The 18,106-nt window shown below is 30.9% G+C and overlaps 2 protein-coding genes across 2 annotated transcripts; one reads left to right on the top strand and one right to left on the bottom strand.

The window, feature by feature from the left end:
• Window positions 1–130: 130 nt before the first annotated feature.
• LOC105637681 (haloacid dehalogenase-like hydrolase family protein) lies at window positions 131–11,076 on the top strand. The gene is made up of 12 exons (XM_037636151.2): window positions 131–483; window positions 1,292–1,428; window positions 1,799–1,894; window positions 2,903–3,022; window positions 4,006–4,095; window positions 6,883–7,062; window positions 7,288–7,443; window positions 8,696–8,845; window positions 8,943–9,044; window positions 9,699–9,808; window positions 9,892–10,010; window positions 10,742–11,076. The coding sequence occupies exons 1-12, from the start codon at window positions 252–254 to the stop codon at window positions 10,831–10,833; spliced, it is 1,584 nt and encodes a 527-aa protein (XP_037492079.1). The 5' UTR covers window positions 131–251; the 3' UTR covers window positions 10,834–11,076.
• A 4,832-nt stretch (window positions 11,077–15,908) lies between these two features.
• Window positions 15,909–17,096, bottom strand: LOC105650438 (VQ motif-containing protein 19). The gene has a single exon (XM_012237337.4). The coding sequence runs from the start codon at window positions 16,813–16,815 to the stop codon at window positions 16,066–16,068; it is 750 nt and encodes a 249-aa protein (XP_012092727.1). The 5' UTR covers window positions 16,816–17,096; the 3' UTR covers window positions 15,909–16,065.
• Window positions 17,097–18,106: the final 1,010 nt, after the last annotated feature.

Here is an 18,106-nt window from a genome sequence, read left to right on the forward strand (position 1 = left end):
GGGACTAAACAATTGTTACTGAAAAAAAAAAAAAAAACCGTAATCTAGGACCTTCCACGTGGGCCAATAGATGATATGGCATTTCGGTGAACCACCAGTTACTTGATCACCTCTCTCCTCGCAGTATCAAAAATCGCAGCCATTGTCACTTGCTCACTTGATAACAACAACAGAAACGAAAGCTTGCATTTCAAGCTCAGTTTCTCTCTTTCTCTCTCTCTCTCTCTCTTTTTCTCTAAAACTACAACGCAATGGCTGCACCGGCGGCAGCAACGGCTGTGGCAGTCAATGGAGCGGTGAAGGTGGCATCACAGGCTTATCTGGAGAGCAAGGCTGTGAAAGACACAAGGGTTTTAATATCTGATCTCTGCCGTCAGTTTTATAACCTTGGGTGGGTCTCTGGTACAGGTGGTAGTATCACAATCAAGGTCCATGATGACTCCATCCCTAAGTCCCAACAGCTCGTTCTCATGTCCCCTTCTGGTAAATATTGTTTTTGTATGTTTATGTGTTGGCTGCTCGTTGGTCATGCAATGCATAGAATTTAATTAAAATATTTTATTTTTCATTTTTAAGTGTTCTTGGATTTCTGGGTATTTTGTATTTAATCTAATTTATCGTATATGGTCGATTACTGGGTATTTGTTGTTGAAAACTCAGGTATTTTTATGCTTTTTTCCGTGTTTGATTTTTTTTTTTTTGAATGTTCTATTTTTCTTTGTTGGAACGTGAATTATGCCTCTTTGCTTGCATGGCTGCTCTTTGTTGCTCGAATTTGTACCTTTACCTTGAGTTCTGTGTCGCTCTTTGTTATTTGACTACAGGGTAGCTGTTACTTGAGTTCATGGCCCATAATTTTATAGCCAGTGTGGCTTTAAAAGGGGTTCAACTGCATAAAAGGATTATCTAGCTAATCTAATTAAATATGGTTGATCATTATATGGTTATACTGTTTTATTATATAGTTATAGTTTTATTTTTGTATATTTTTACTGTAAATATAGTAACATTTTGTCCATATAGTTATATTATTTGAATAAAAATGAGATAGAGTTAATTAGTAAATTGTGTTCCATGCCTCTGTTTGTCTGAGTAAAAGTTCAGTTGTTACTTGCTTTCTTCATCATTTCATGTTTATTGATTACTGTTTTTTATTAAAGCTCAATTGTTAGATGTCTATTCTGTTTGTGATTCTTGGTCAGATTTTATTCAGCAACTTTCTTGCTTATTAGTGTTTTAAGTCCATTTACCTTATTAACGCTCAATTCTTTTGTGATTTTGAATTTGACAGGTGTCCAGAAGGAAAGAATGGAACCAGAAGACATGTATGTCTTAGCCTCAAATGGTTCTATATTGTCCTCACCATCTCCAAAGCCTTACCCAAATAAGGCTCCCAAGTGTTCTGATTGTGCTCCTCTCTTCTTGAAGGCATTGTTTCATTTTCTTTTTCTTTGTCCTTTGTTTTCCTGTATTCTTTCTCCACTGACTATTAATTAGTTAATTATCAAGTAACTGTGACAGTAAGTTCTTAAATTACTTATAATTGTAACTTTTGACAAATTTGTACAAATGATCCCGTTTTTCATCTTGATAATAGTCTCTTTAAATGCTCGACAGCTTGAGTGCTGCTGTAGCAATGTTTTATTTATGTAGGTTTGTGATTATTGGATCTTCATGTGAGGATGATCAATTGCAAATACATATTATGAAATAGGATGTTGTTCTTTCATTCTTTGATTTTGGTTTTGCAATCTTCTTTGATATGGTCATATTCAAACTTATTTCTGGTTTGCTCTAGGCATATGAGATGCGTAATGCGGGAGCTGTTATTCACAGTCATGGGATAGAATCTTGTCTCGTAACAATGATCAATCCATTATCAAAAGAATTCCGAGTAAGTACTTATGTGCTATGAAGCAATTGTAATTTTCAATCCTTTTTTCCCTGTTTCTTGTGTTTATTTGTCATGATAGCTTCTTTACATATCATTCCTACCTGCACATAAACATGAAGTCAACATGCTTACCAGAGTTTTTGGTAGTTTGATGAGGCTTTACTGCTTGATTGTCTCAAGAGCTATCCTGAGTAGTCATTGGAAATACACTATTGCAGCTGCACCAAGCAATACAGCATAAGTTTTATTATGCATGTGTTGGAGTAACCGCTTAAACCTTAATGCCTGCAGTAAGATGTGGAAAAAGATGATAGGGATCTGAAGCTTATTATCTTATTCAAAGTTAGGGTTTCTATTATTGGTGCCAACTTATGGGTCTATTTGGCATTGCTATTGCTATGATTGAGAAAAGTAGTTCCTTGAGTATGTTGTGACAGTTAGAAATTGTTTTGTTTTTACTCAGCGAAAGAAAAAAGAGAAAAAGATACATTTATAGAAAGTATGAAACTACAGGTGTTGTCAGTAATTACATATTTAAGAAATGCTCAAACAGGTATAATTATGTGGGAAATGAGCAAAACTGGTTTACAGATTCAAATTAGTTTTTCAGGAAGAAAAGAAAAGGTGAATCAATTTTCATAAGGTTTGAAATTTCTTCTACATATAAAATTATACTTCCAGTCTTTGTTACATGAAAGTTAACTGAATGTCAAATTTCTCATCTTTGAAAACAGCCTTTTCAGATTAAAGGTTTTTATGTATCCTTTTTGATTTACTGCAGAAACTGTCTATACTGTAATTTAGGGCATAAAGCGGTATCCTTATTAAATTACTAAAAAAGGGTGTGTCTTGTAATGGGCAGTTGTTGAGTGTCCTAAAAGGCTTTGTCATATCTTCATTTCATTGATATTAAACATTCTGTGCTGTGGCATGTGTAATTTTTTTACTCAACTACAAGTTTTCTGTTGCTTAACTTATTTTTACTTTTTTATTTATTAACATTTGCAGATTACTCATATGGAGATGATAAAAGGAATCCAAGGGCATGGTTACTATGATGAACTTGTAGTACCTATAATAGAGAATACAGCCTATGAAAATCAGCTTACAGATTCTCTTGCTAAAGCTGTATGTTCTTGTTATAACTTGCATTCTACAACCACTGTGTTTATTCTAGAGCATCTGACCTCAATGTTTATCTGTGGAAGACAATGATACCGTGGGAGTAAATGATCAATAATCTCTATGGAATAGACACAATTTATGGTTAGCTATGATGTGGTATATTTGCACATCATATGATATTTGTTAAAAAAAAAAAAACATTCTACCCCCCCTATACCATTTTGCTTCATTAGCTTTGCGGTGAATGATTGTTCTTGTTATTTGTTTTACTTATATTCTGCAGTTGCTCTCTATCATATGCGAGATAATTATTGCTATTGTGTCATGTAACAATTTTTATCTTACCTTACTATTTTACTGGGTTAAGAAAAAAATGTTAGTGTTGGCAGTCAAAATGTCATGTCTTAATGGCTGTTGTGGTTGTGCAGCCTTTATGCCTTAGACCTCTGCATTCACTCAGCATAAATTTTTCTTTTCTCTTCCCTGCCTTTATATGAAAAGATACTCAAATCTCTTCAAAATTTCTACTTTACTATCCAACTTAAATTATACTTATAAGAGCTACATGGTTTGCAGGATCAATTTCATACTTTGTTTTTAATTAAAATGAAAGTCAAAGTTGATAAATTTGGAAATTTGTTTTAGATCCATGACACTTTTACAGCAGTGACAGGGTCATATCTGTTTTTGTTTTGAGTTTGACAGTAAATAATAAATAAATAATATGACCGACACTTTTAGTTTTAGCATTTTTGTTCTCATAAAGCAGCTCTATGCAGATAATGCAATTTCTTATTCCAAGGGGCAAAAAGAAATATGCTACCGCTCACAATTGTGAATGTGATTAATTATCGTTGTATTTATTGGTGTCATAGTTGATGGCAGATGGATATGTTTCTATTGTTGGAAAGCTGGATGGTAATGGAATATTTTCATGGGATTCAATAATGCACTAAACTAATTGAAACTTCATTCTTGCTTTTCAGATAGAAGCCTACCCTAAAACAACAGCTGTGCTTGTTCGCAACCATGGCATATACATATGGGGGGAATCGTGGATCAGTGCCAAAACTCAGGTTTGTTATTGAATGATTTGAATGAAGTTGGTACCCACAAAAATTATTTTAACTGAAATTTTTGGTTATTTTAATGTGTACTGCAACTGATATATTGCTGTTAGGTAAGAAATAAAAAAATATTCACTGACAAATGACCTGATTAATCTAAAACTAGAGGGTGAGAAGCAGAGTTAAATGTGAAGTGGTGCCAACATTTTGAAGTGGTGACCATTTGAACTAGAGGTAAACATAAGGAAGATAACCATAGTGGTACAAATGATATTTTTTTCAGAAGCCGGTTTTCACCTTCCATTTTTGTTTAATATTATATGTTGGTTATTTTTTTTACTTTATGGGAGCCTATTAAGTATTACTGAATTGGGCAATTATCCTTTACAAGTTCCCATTGGGAACTTAAAAATTCTTGTTGTTGTATACTATCATTTCATGTAAGGGCTCATAGTGAAAATAACAGGAACTGCTTTTGTGTTTTTTTTGCTTAATTAAACTCGGGTAAACTATAATGCCAATCTATTTGAAGTCTGCTATATAGATGTTTTCCTTTCTTCTCTTTTTCTGGTTTAGATAGATTGTGCTTGCCAAAACAATAGTAATTAAAGGCGCAAAGGGTTGCTGGAGCGTAGGCACGTATTCGAGTGAGGTGGGGCGCAAAAAATGAAAAAGTAATTAAAAAATGTATAATAACTTCAAAATAAAAAAGCTGAATAATAATATAAAGGATAAAATATAACTGAGTCTGTAGATTATGTTCGAATTAACTCGTAAGTCCCTCTATATTTGAAAAATAACTATGACATCTCTAACTTATGCTTCCGTCTCACTATTAGGTCTAGAAAGAGAGTTCTTTACTGTTAATTAGACACACTTTTTGGATGGAATATGCTCACTCTTTGGACGGAAGGACTTGATAATGGGATAAAGCATAAGTTAGAGATGTCATAGTTATTTCTCAAATGTAAAAGGACTTAAGTGTTAATTTGGACATAATTTAGGGACCAATTATATTTTACCTAATATAAAACATATACTGATATAACCGTAAAGATAATAATTTCAATTTGTAAAGATAATAACTTCTTTACTTTCTCTATCTTCCATACTTCTCTCTTTCTTCTCTACACTTTCTTTTCTCTAATTTTCTACTCTTTCTCGGTACTAAACACACTCTTTAGGGGTTTCTTTAATTGGAATCCTAACAAAATCAGAAAAAAATTTGGCAGCATAACCCACTATAATTTAAGATATTGAATTAGAGAAGGAAGCAAAAGCAAGAGAGATTGAAAGACAGAGGTACATACCTGAGTTTTGATGGCTGAAAGAGAGAATCTGTTGGTTTTTCTTCTTTTCTTCTGTTATTATTTTTATTTTTTTAACGTAAACATATAATACATGAAGAGTGGAGCCAGCTAAATCATATATTCATAAAAGGAAAACGTAGCTGACTGTGCAAGGGACAAAATTAAAAAAAGGCGCGCCTTTTCTGCGCCTTGTGCCTGTGCAAAGGCGAGTGTCTTAAGCTCAAAAGCTCTCCCCTCATCAATGTTGCCTGCCTTTTCTGCCTTTTCAATGTTTGCCTGCCTTTTCCACCTCACACGCACTTTTAATTAAAACTATGGCCCAAACCATTTCAATTGCCACTTCCTCAACTTAATCTACATTTACTATTTTGCAAATGCACTCATTGATACTGTTTTACTAAGCCTAGAAGACCACGAAATTTACAATAAATTTAGATATCTAGGCTTTGTTTTTCAAAATAGGGTCCATAGTCTGATAGATAACTGATTAATCGGACGAGAATAAAGATAGTTTGGTGGATTAAGATATAATTTGTAGAATTCAAAATAGGATGGATGAGATGTGCTATGTGATAAGAAAATAATTAACAAGGTAAAAGATAAGTTCTATAGGATGGTAGTGAGACCTGTAATGTTATATGGGAGTGAATAGTAGGCACCAAATGCCCAAATGTTCATAAGATGAATTTGGTAAGAGATCTGGATGTTAAGATAGACGTGTGATCACATAACGATGGACAAGGTTAAGAATGACAACATTTGACAAAAGGTAAGTAGCAATGACAGAAGAACATCTGGATTGTTTGGTCATGTATAAGTGTGATGCTTTGGTGATAGAGGGTGCTAAATGAGGAAAAGGCAAACTTAGAACCATATGGAGAGGAGTCGCTAAAGATTTATGTTCTCTTGAGATTAATGAGGATCTAGTTATGAATAAAACAGAACTGGGACAAAAGATTCATTATCCCACCCCAACTAATCTAGGCTTAAGGCTTCTGTTATTGCTTGTCTTATGCTTGTTTATTACGTAATAAAGCAAATGATTTTAAAATCTTCAAAATTTTTTTTTTTTTATCCAAAATTCTTTGTTTCCCTATTTTTTGCTTTACTTATTTCTTGCCGTTAAGTGAACAGAATGAAAATGGTACCAAAGGATTCATGTAGCTGACACCTAACTAGTTTGGAACCGAGGCTTAGTAGTTATTGTTTTGTTCTCTCTCTGAAATACAATCTTGTTTTGTATTTTAATTTTGGACTTTTGTTGTCATAAATGATTGACTATCATAGCAGGATCACATACTGTGGAGAGATCAAATAGCTAATTTCAATTGTTTCAGATCACTTTGAACTACATGATCTTTATTTGTGTATGCAGATATTTTGCTTCACAATCTTTCTTCTCTAGTGGTTAATTTTTCTTTAGCATCTTGTTACTTTTCAGAGATTACCTTTTATGCTTTCCTTAAATTGATGTCAAAATTTGCAGGCTGAATGCTATCACTATTTATTTGATGCTGCTATCAAACTTCATCAATTGGGGTTGGACTGGTCCACTCCAGAACATGGTCCAGTTCAGAATGTCAAAGGAATTCTAGGCAGCAACAGAAACATAAACACATCTGTCAAGGCGACTGTGAAGGATTCAAATGATATTGGAGCACTGCCAGTGAGTTCTTAAAATACTGGCTGTGTTACAGCTAATGCTTAGAGTCTTTTACTTTTTATGAGCCTTATACCTCAGGGCTTAATATAATTTATGGTTTTCGGTAGCACTAATCCACACGGGTTTGGAAATTGTAGAGATTTTAAATTTGAAATATTTAGAATATCATAATTGCATTATATTTTAACGTCAAATTTGCATTAAAATTTCCAAATTATTTGGTGTCAGCGCTGCATTGTTCTTGACATTGAAGGGACTACTACTCCAATATCATTCGTTGCTGATGTTCTTTTTCCATATGCCCGGGATAATGTTGGGAGGCATTTGACTACTACATATGAGACTGTAGAAACTCAAGATGATATAAAATTATTGCGTTCTCAAGTAAGATTTTTGTTAAAAGTTTTGTTTGTTTATGCTTGTTGAATGAATAAATAGGTTTCCCACTCATTTCGCAAAAGAGAAGTTCACTCGCTTTGAGATCCACATCCGTCCATATGCATTGGCACATTGATTTATACATTTTATTGCATGCTAGCGTCTGTTCATTTGGTTACTAAGATTTAGTTGATTATTGCTTGCTATCAGTTGAACTATATCCTGTATTTTGATTATCATATATTTTAATACATAATCAAGTCATTACAATGCACTATTTGACATAACATAAGAAATATTTATTACTATATTAGAAATAAATATTCAGTTAGACATGAGTTACTTGAGTTGTCATGTTTTAATACTCAAATTTATTGACTCATTACTTAAGCTAATTGATTTTTCATGCTCAACTTAATTAAAATGGAGTAATACTTTAAAATATTTTGCAAGTTGAATCCATATAGTTTTTGAATACCTTGACTCTTATTTCCCCTTTACTTGAGTATCCAGGCATTTTATTGTGAAATTCATGCCATTAATACACTAATGCATATTTTGTGCCTCCATTTGATAAATGCATATTCAAAAAAATAAATAACATGATTATGTATACCAAGGGTTGATTAATGATAAATATGGATATTTTGACCTGTTAGGATCATATTTTTCATGGTTGCTTAGAAACTTTAGTAGGCCAAAAGGTAGTTAAAAACTCAAAATTGGTTTATATCCCACTGCATTTTTTTCATTTTGCTTCTTGTTGATATATATTTTATTTTTACATTCAAATTGAAGCATAAATGTGGTTAAAAAGTGAACGTTAGTATATGCCACTGCATTTTTTTCCTTTTTTGATTTTGCTTCTTGTGAGTATATCTTTTGCTCCCTATGCTTCTATATTCAACTCAAAGCAGCAAATGTGCTTTCAGAGTATGAAATATATTTGGGAACAGATAAAATCAGCATCATCTGGACACATATCCAAATTTTATACCATTAATCGAATTAGTGTGGAGACAGATCCAAATTTTATGAAGTCATGATATATTGTGGTGTCTGAAGTAGCTGATGCAGTATAGAAGCTGCTTTCTGCATTAGGAGTTGGAACTCAAAAGTTTGACAAAGTAGAGCTGAACAATTAGGATAAGCAGCTCATCATGCATTCTTATGCTTAAGTGGTTGATTATTACCCTTGTTTTGCTTGAAGTTCTAGATACATCATGAGAATTTTAATTTTTCAACAATCATTCTGCAGGTTGAAGAGGATCTGGCTCAAGGTGTTAATGGGTCTGTGCCCATTCCACCAGATGATGCAGGGAAAGAGGAGGTGGTTGCAGCCTTGGTTGCTAATGTTGAAGCAATGATAAGAGCAGATCGCAAGATCACTGCCTTAAAACAACTGCAAGTAAGTGTTGTGAAATATAGATTGGGAACTTGTCAAGAGATAGATGTGCCTTGTATGAAGCTTCTCTGTGGTATATTGTTAAAATTGAATTTCACAGGGTCATATTTGGAGAACAGGGTTTGAGAACAATGAATTGGAAGGAGTAGTTTTTGATGATGTACCAGAAGCACTGGAGAAGTGGCATTGTTTGGGTGTCAAGGTTATTCTCCTTTTCTTCATTATCCTATTTTGTTTTCACCTATGTGATTCCGTAATGTCAAAGCCACTGTTTGGTGTCAACTTATCAAGTTACCTGGATTATTCTTCAAAGCATTCCACACAACTCTATGAATGGATCCAAGAATAATTGGAAAAAAGTAACTTGTCATGGTGTGGCAGATGAATACTAGTATCATAAAATGGTGTAATCATTAGTCACAGTATGGGTTATATCTTCTTGCTGCACCATAGAAACTTTTAAACCCCTATCTTTTTCCTGTTTGGTACAGTAAATTTAACCCCCCCCCCCCCCTTCCATTTTTCATTTGCTAGGAAGTTTTATAGACACATATATCTAAGTTTTCCTTGAAAAATTATCTTATGTGACAAATTGCACCAGTTTACATCCAAATTTGATTGTTAGTCTTCTATGTTTATTTGGCAAGGTGAATTTTCCAGGGTGTTCAGAAATTCAAGATTAGTTTTCCCTTCAATTGAAGTGGCAATAGAGTTGTTTATATCTTTTAACCATGTCTGAGACTTGTTCTATTTCTAATGGAATTTACTATTGTTCCTTTTCTTTTTGCAAAAGAGCAATTATTTGAAGACGGATGTTAGTTTTGTTGTGTTAATTACTGTTCTTGTCTTGCTGCAGGTGTATATTTATTCTAGTGGTAGTAGATTGGCTCAAAGGCTTATATTTGGAAAGACAAACTATGGAGATTTGAGAAAATATTTGTCTGGATTTTTTGATACTACTGTGGGGTAAGCTTTTTAGATAATGCTCTCCTTCCAATATGCCTTTTTGGTATACATAACAATTAATTATGAACTTCTCTTGCTTACAGGAACAAAAAAGAAACAAACAGTTATATCGAAATTTCTCAGTCTTTGGGAGTTGATAAACCATCTGAGGTTTTGTTTATTACTGATGTCTTGCAAGAAGCTGTGGCTGCCAAAGGAGCAGGTAATGATCTACCTCTGGCTTTCCATTTTATCATATATATTTTGTTTTATTCTTTTTGTTCTGCTTGTCCTTATTATTGGATTATCAGAACCTTTCATGTCATGTCAATAAACTGTAAAAAGGAGTAGGCAATTGATTTGAACACATGGTGAGAAATCATATTATAACTCCTTTCAGAATAATCAAACACCTTTGACCATGATCAATGAAGGGATCACTGGTTCAATTATAGGTTTTTACCTAAAAGCTGATTAAGGTATATGATTCATTCAATTTCATGAGATATTTGGAATGTGGTTATATGGATTTTTGAATACCCTCACAAAAACATAACTTTTTTTCTGTGGAAACTCTGGTCTTCAAGAGCTCGATAAATTATGCGATATGTGGAATTTTCTTAATTCATCTCTTCGCCTTGATTACTATAAAATAAATGCATTTTATTCACAAAAGATACAATTTGATTTGGTTATGTTGAATTTCATAAAATTAAGATGAATATTTCATCCATACCAAATATGAAAATCTGGTCTTTCTTGGTGAAGTCTCAAAATATTTGTGCAATTTATTGGTACCTATTAAGGCCTTAAAGGTGTCTAGAGTTTTTTTTTTTTTTTTTTTTTTTTTTTTTTTTTTTTTTTTTTAAATTGCAGGTTATATACGTGTGCAGTCTTAATTATATGTTAATATTATTTGCTGCATTATTGTCTGAGTTTTCATCCATGATTTAGGTTTGGAGGTGGCGATTTCTATCCGGCCAGGAAACGCTTCTCTTCCGGAGAATCACGGGTTCAAGACAATTAACAGTTTCTCAGAAATCTGAAACCAGGATGCATACTTGGTGTAATGCGCCAAAAGTGACATGGGAGGTTAAAATATTTCAGTCTTTTATGTCTAACTGTGTATTTTATCTGTTGATATATATGAATTAATAAAGCCTTTACTCCAATAGTTTGATTTTGAAGCAAGTTATTGCTTGTGATGCTTTAACTGACAATAAAGCAACATGAGCTTTCGTAATGTTCTTCTAATATAAAACAGTGCTAGCAATAACTTTTCTTGCCTAGACGGTCCTAAAATTAACTATCACCCAAGGCCTTGTTTGGTTCATGGATTTATTTGAATTCAGATATTATTTGTGATAAATATTCTAATTTTATGAAACAAAATTTCATAAAACATAAATAATTCGAATCCATTTTGTAACCAAAAAAGTCCTTAAGTTTTGTGCATTAGACTTCATTATCATTGGATAAATACTTGAAACAAAAATAGAAGGATGGCTAAAAACATTTAGGGTCTGTTTTGGTATATATTAGCAGTTTAAATAGTATTTAGCTGTTTGAGTAGTTTTTTATAAAATACTAAAAGCAGCTTTTTATAAAACGATAAAAAGCTAAATATTACATGATTTAATTTTTTTGTAAAATGCTAATTTAATTTTTAAAAGTTAGTTCAAATGCTATGATAGCGAAATTATAGAAAGTGAAAACGCTAAAAGCTATTTAAAAAGTTGTTAACGATTGCAGCTTTAAGTCAAGTGGTAATGGAATATAATATAATGTAATTAAAAGTATTTTTAGTGTAATATTTATGAAAAAAGAAAATTCTACTAAAATGAAAGGAAATGATTATGTTGGTAAAGGGAAAAAAAAAAGAGATTACTATTACTAATAATTTGAGAAATTATTGTAAACATGGATTCTTTGAATAAAAAAGAAATTAATCATATTAAGAAACAACATTAAATCAAAAGTTAATAATTGTACAAAGATGTGCATTACAACAAAAGCATAAAGAACTTTTGGGAATGTCAAAATAAGCATTAGTAAGTTTGAAGAAAATAAATTAAGATATGATTATCTAAAGAAGCATCATAAGTAATTGAAAACAAAAAAGAAAGAACCCATTAACTGTTTGACATTCTTTCAGCGCATTCTTTTACTGTTTTGCCTAATTATATTCTTACCACTTGCTGTTATATATCTTTTTAAAAACCTACCACTGGACAAAACAATTTCTTTTTTTATTATTTATGATAATTAATTTCCATTAACTTTATTAATTATGTGAGTAATTCAAAGTTTTAACAAGGCTTTATTATTATTATTATTATTATTATTTTAAAAGTATACCATTCAGAGTATCATTTGTTTTTTTATTGTTCATTGGTAAGTGCTTAGGTCATTACTTTCCCTTTTTTTGTCACCACATCAAATTCCTTTAATAGGAATTAGGGATGCCAATTTGTTTCTCAAGGGAAGATCTAAACTTTGAACTTAAAAACTTACTTATACAAAATTTTCCAAAAATATTTATAGATAATTGATTTGAAAATACAATGAATTGTTTATTATAATTATTTTTTAAAAATATTGATAATCTGAGACATTCAAAAATTGTATGTATTGATAAATATTATTTAGACTTTTAAGATATCATTTTCAGTAATTTTACTTATTTATGCAAATTTGGTAAACATAATAGTGTATGCTTATAGTGAATTACATAGATTTTAGTTTCTAATAATTATTTTATTATTGTTAATTTCATTTATTTACAAATAACTTTTTCCTAAAAGAAGAAGATTGTTTACATTGTGGCTTCTCTTTTTCATTTTTTATATGAAAGTATAAATAAAATTGAATTCATCTTTACTTATTTATTTTCATATTTTTATTTAATTTAAAAAAATGCATATAAAAAAATTCATTTTCAGATAATTACTTTTAACTGTATCCAATTCAAAACTCATAAATTGATTTTATATATATAAACCAAACATGAAAGTGGCTCAAACCTAATTAAAATAATCCATCTAAACTTATCTCTTCCTACCAATAGAAATTAAGGTGGCATTGGACAAGAATCTTTGAAGTAGCTTTTATATTATTCGGTAAGATAGTATTTTAAATTAGTTTTTAAATATTACGTTCAGTTTTTAGGGTTTTATAAAAAAAAAAAAACCTAAATAGTTAAAGTTAAACATTACTCAAATAACTAACAATTATCAAAACAACTAATTTTACCGAAGAGACTCATAATCTGTGTATACCAATTAAAGAAAATAAAATTAAAAAAAAAAAAAATCTTAGCGGTTCTTTGTCTATTACATTAACACATTCGAAGAATTATATATGTATACAATAATGACAAAGAAAAATATGCAAGAAAAGAGAAAGTCTTTCACATTTTCTTTTTAATATTTTCCCTTTATGTTTTGGATTATACTCTTTTTCCTCTTCATTTTCAACCATAATCATACCAAAGTCCCACTCTTTTCTCTTTCTCTGTACTTTAATTTCATGAGAACATGTCTTCTCTCAAGTCAAAAAAAGACTGACCATAAGTTCACACAAACACAAAAACATATAGTTAGACTTTTTTTTTCAATTTATTTAAAGTATTATAGGAATTAATTTGGATTATTTAATTACTTGTAATTATTGAATATTTGAATTTAACACAATGTAAAAAAAATTCATACAATTTTACTAAAAATTTAAATGTAAAATTCAAATTTATTTCAAATGACTTAGAGTTTGCCATATTTAAAAACTTAATTTTCATGTAAACATTTTTCAAATACCATTTATTTTATTTTTAATTATCTTGATTTATTTAAAAAACAACTAATATAATCGAGCTTTGGTAATTAAAATATAAATTTTAATGATATTTATGCAATTCAGTATAAGTGAATTTCATTAAAATTTTGTAAACTTCACTTGAATTTTTTTTTTCATATTTGACTTGATAAAATTTTTTCATATTTGACTTGATAAAATATTTATTTTACTCCATGAATTTAATTTTGAAAAATTCAAGTTAACTAATAAACTAAATTCCATTCTATATAAAAAAATTACACTGCTAAATGAGGAGAAAAATAATAAGGAACCCTAAAAATATTTAATTAATTCTCATTTATTTTTATATATTTCATGCATGATTGCATGGCAGGTTAACGTCATAGCAAGAAACAATGACTTTACAAGTTTACTTCCTTCTTGAAAGAAACAACAGAGAGAGCCATTAATTTCTTCCAATCATAATTCCTTGCAGAACCCTTTATACATTTTACTGGATACCCTAAAATCTAAGGACACAACCCTAACGAGATCCAACTCCAACTATATATAAGATGAGTATCCAAGAATCTAAGTACTATCTGCCAAACTGCAAGAATATCTTATATCCAAGATTCAGTCAGCAATAATTTCTACAGGAGACAGAAGAGATCATTATACCCTACACAGAAATTTTAAAAGAAAAATCCATGAAATTAAAAAATTAGTATTTATTTTTTATTTCTATCACATTTTTATGCAGCGGTGATTACTAGCTGTTTTTCTTACAAGCTCATCCATGCGAAAGTAGTTTTTTATAAAATGTTAAAAATTAAATATTATATGAGTTAACTTTTTATAAAACGTAATATTAATTTTTAAAAGTTAATTCAAACACTGTTATCGAACAGTATAAAAAATGAATTAACTTTTTATAAAACGCTACATTAACTTCTAAAAGCTAGTTCGAACGCTATGTTACCGAACACTATAAAAAATAACGTTAAACATTTCGACATATTATAAAAAATAGCGTTTAAAGTTTTGACCGGCCAAACACAGTAGTAATAACTAATAGACAATGGGGAAACCTCAATGTAGAAACTTTATTTTATTTTTTTATTAGGATTTTGAAAAAATTATGAAAAATAAGAAGAATCAACTGTGGAAACTAATTTTAATATCAGAAATAAAAAAGTTAGATAAAAAGAACATATCCCTTAAAACATGGATATGCAAGTCAATTGGTCTCCCCAATATTCCAAAAAGAAAAAGATAAAAATAAGATTATATCTAATCTTTTTCTATTTTTAATTGATTTAAATTGATATTAAGAAATAGTTAATGTTTTGTTTGCTGGTGCTTTTAAATTAATTGAGAGGCTTAAGCCAAAAACAATGAGGCATAACTCGTTTATTGTTTTGGATTTTGCTAACCATCCTTTAACCTTTTTTTTCCCCTTAAATTACAAGGTATTTCTTCACTTTTTTCGACGTAAATTAATTTTTGTTTGAAATATAAAGAATTATTTTTTTACCCCCTCATTGAAGTATGCTTCATGAGATTAAATTTACCATTTCATTCTTACAAAAATAACATAAATTAAAATTACTTATATTGAGTCCGCTTATTATTTAAACCAACGTATTTATTAATATATCTTCTTAAAAAAGCCTAACTATACTTGTGGGCCATTCTAAGAAAATATATATTTCCCTTTAAATTATTAACCCTAATAGCATATATAACATTCTAAAAGTAGGACTTGACTTTGATAAAGTTAAATGGGGAAAAATAATGCAAAACCAAAAAACTGTGTGATTTCAGCAAGTTAGAATTTTCAAAATTGCCATTAATATACATCAATTCAATTGTATCAAAATTTCCTATTTTTTTTAAGAGCACAAATATAACCTCTTCTGTAGTCTGCTGTTACAATGATTGACTGACCACATAAATTCTCCCCTCAAAATTGTAAAAACATGCCTAAAAAAATTGTAAATGCTCAATGCTCAACGTTATTTCTAGTTAATACAATCAAATTCATATGTCCAATTCAGATATGTAATTATGAAAAGAGAGGGAAAATAAAAAATAAAAAAGAAAATTCCTGAGAATAATTCAAGAAAATTAAACTCCACCCATAATGATTATTTGCCCATGTTAATGTAGTCTCAGAAATTTAAAGAAAAGGGTTTAGCATAAATAATATTATCTCATTATAATACTTTATGATAATCCTCATTTATGAAAAAATTAAAATTAAAAAGGAAAAAAAAGGAAAAACACACATACACACTCAAGAATACACAAGAAAAGAACTAGAAGATGAAGAAGCTAAACAAGAGTTTACCATCCATATATATATGAGAAAATGAAGAGAGGGATCAAATTGTACAATTGAAGCAAAACGGTGCCTTCTGATCTATTTCAAAACCATAAAAGAAAGGAAAAGAAAATCACAGAGTTGAATATCTTGAGGAAAATCAAGAACCTGAAGCTTTTGGTGAAGTAACAGGAAACAGAGGCAGCAATTGAGGCTCAGAATCTCTAGGAGTAGAAATAGGTGAAGGATGCAAATAAAACCCTTTTTCTGCAATAGCTCTTTCTTCTTCGGATGATGAAGAATAACTCCCAAAATTGTTATTACTACAAGGTGAATTCCTGTTGAAAGGGTCTTCATTATTCAAAGGAGTAACAGGACTAAGTGTCAATTTAGGAAATTCAAGCAAAGAAGGAGACAAGATCTCAGGAGTCTTGTTTCTTGGAGAAAATCCTGAAATAATAGAATTATGACTATTAATTGCAAAACCAGGAGGCAGTAAAGTATTTATCATCAGACTAGTATTTTTAAGATTAGTGTTGTTTCTTCTTTCATAAAGCTTGAAACTGTTCTGTTGCTTTTTTGGCATATTTTTCATAGGAGGGATATTGAAGTTTCTTGAATTAGTGGGTGCTGGTGGATCTTGATTATTTCTTGAATTAGAGGCTTGCTTGGCTGTTTCTGATGAGCCAGTAAGCAATTGAACAACTTGTTTGAAAGTAGAAGTGTCTGCTTGGACAAAAGTTGTTGGGTAAGGGTTAGAAGAGTCAGATCTGGAAATGGGTATTGGAGAAAGAGGTGGAGTATTGTGCATTTGGACGCTTATACTGCTGCTTCCATTGCTATTTCCATTTGGAGAGTTCGTTGGAGATGGGTTTTTGCTCATTTCTTGATTTCTTGTGGTACTTTCCATATCTTTCTTCCTTTCTTTCTTGATGTCTCTACTCTTCCACCACCACCACCACCACTAAACAGAGGAAGATGGAAAAAAAAAAAAGTGAAAAACAAGGCTTGATAATAGAGAGGGAGGGAGGGAGAAAAGGGTTAAGCTTGAAAGGATATTTGCTTTTTTTGTTTTGGTTTAGTTTTGTTGTACTTGTGCCACAAAAACATATATATCTAGTGCTTGCTCTCTCTCTCTCTCTCTCTCTTCCCCTCTCACTCTCCTATTAGTTTTTTTTTTCTTAGCAAATAGAAATTAAGATATTTAAATTTGGGTTTCTGTTTAAATGGGTATTTTCAAACTGTGCCTGTGACTGCTTTTTATTGGAATTTATTATTACTTTTTTTTAAAAAAAAAATTGGTGGGGGTGATTGGCTAAGTAGCAAATGGACAAATGGTTTTTGGGATTATAAAGAGATTAAAAAAAAAAAGGTATTGGATTTATTTGGAATTTCTGGCCAACAGCATCTATGCCACCAGTGACAAGTCTTTTACGAATCAATTAGTATATATATATATAGGAAGAGAGAGAGAGAGAAATTGCGTATGGCATTGACTTCAGAGCCCTGACTAGAAGGACTCTTTTGTGTTTGGGTGATGGGATATTTGGAGATGAAGGTGACATTTCTATCAGAAAACCAAAAAAGAACCATAACCATTAACCATAGCCATTCATTTAATTATTCAGGCTTGTGACTTTGTGTTCCACTTAAAAGGATAATGCAATGTGACTTCAGCGTGCATTTCACGCTCCGACAAGGCAGCGGTTGATTGAATGCCATGAGTTTTCATTTTCACCCCAATGTTGCTGCTCCTTAGTGCGTAAACTAAGGTGAGTTAGCTCGCGGGATACTTGAATTTGAATCGAGAAAAATTCAATAAAGATTGATTCAGACGGAGCACGAATCAATCTGGTAATAAAAGAGTCAAGCTTGAATCTAATAATATTCAATTTGAAAATTCGTTAAATCTTATCGAACTTTTATATATATATGCATATAATATTTATTTAAACTTATTCGAGTATCGAGTTTTAAGCTGAGCTTAAATTTAAAATTTTTCGAGTTGAACTCGAAGCTCAAGTCGAGCTTGAGTTTTATCGAGCCGTGCTTCGAGTCTGGTAAGTTCAAGCTCGACTTGATTTGCTTACACCCCTAGCTATTAAATAGGCATGTCCGGTACTGTAAACCGAATATTTTTCTACTAATTTTGACATGATTTTTGTAGGTTTTGAGTGTTTTTTTTCAGGTTGATATGGTCG

Source organism: Jatropha curcas, chromosome 7, assembly GCF_041381405.1.
Source record: "Jatropha curcas cultivar XTBG-Jc1 chromosome 7, XTBG_Jcur_1.0, whole genome shotgun sequence".
Classification (NCBI taxonomy): domain Eukaryota; kingdom Viridiplantae; phylum Streptophyta; class Magnoliopsida; order Malpighiales; family Euphorbiaceae; genus Jatropha; species Jatropha curcas.

Coding starts and splice junctions, on each gene's coding strand:
- LOC105637681 (XM_037636151.2), top strand. CDS start 252: ATGGCTGCACCGGCGGCAGCAACGGCTGTGGCAGTCAATGGAGCGGTG. Junction 1,429..1,798: donor GTGCTCCTCTCTTCTTGAAG/GCATTGTTTCAT, acceptor GGTTTGCTCTAG/GCATATGAGATGCGTAATGC. Junction 7,444..8,695: donor TAAAATTATTGCGTTCTCAA/GTAAGATTTTTG, acceptor ATCATTCTGCAG/GTTGAAGAGGATCTGGCTCA.
- LOC105650438 (XM_012237337.4), bottom strand. CDS start 16,815: ATGGAAAGTACCACAAGAAATCAAGAAATGAGCAAAAACCCATCTCCA.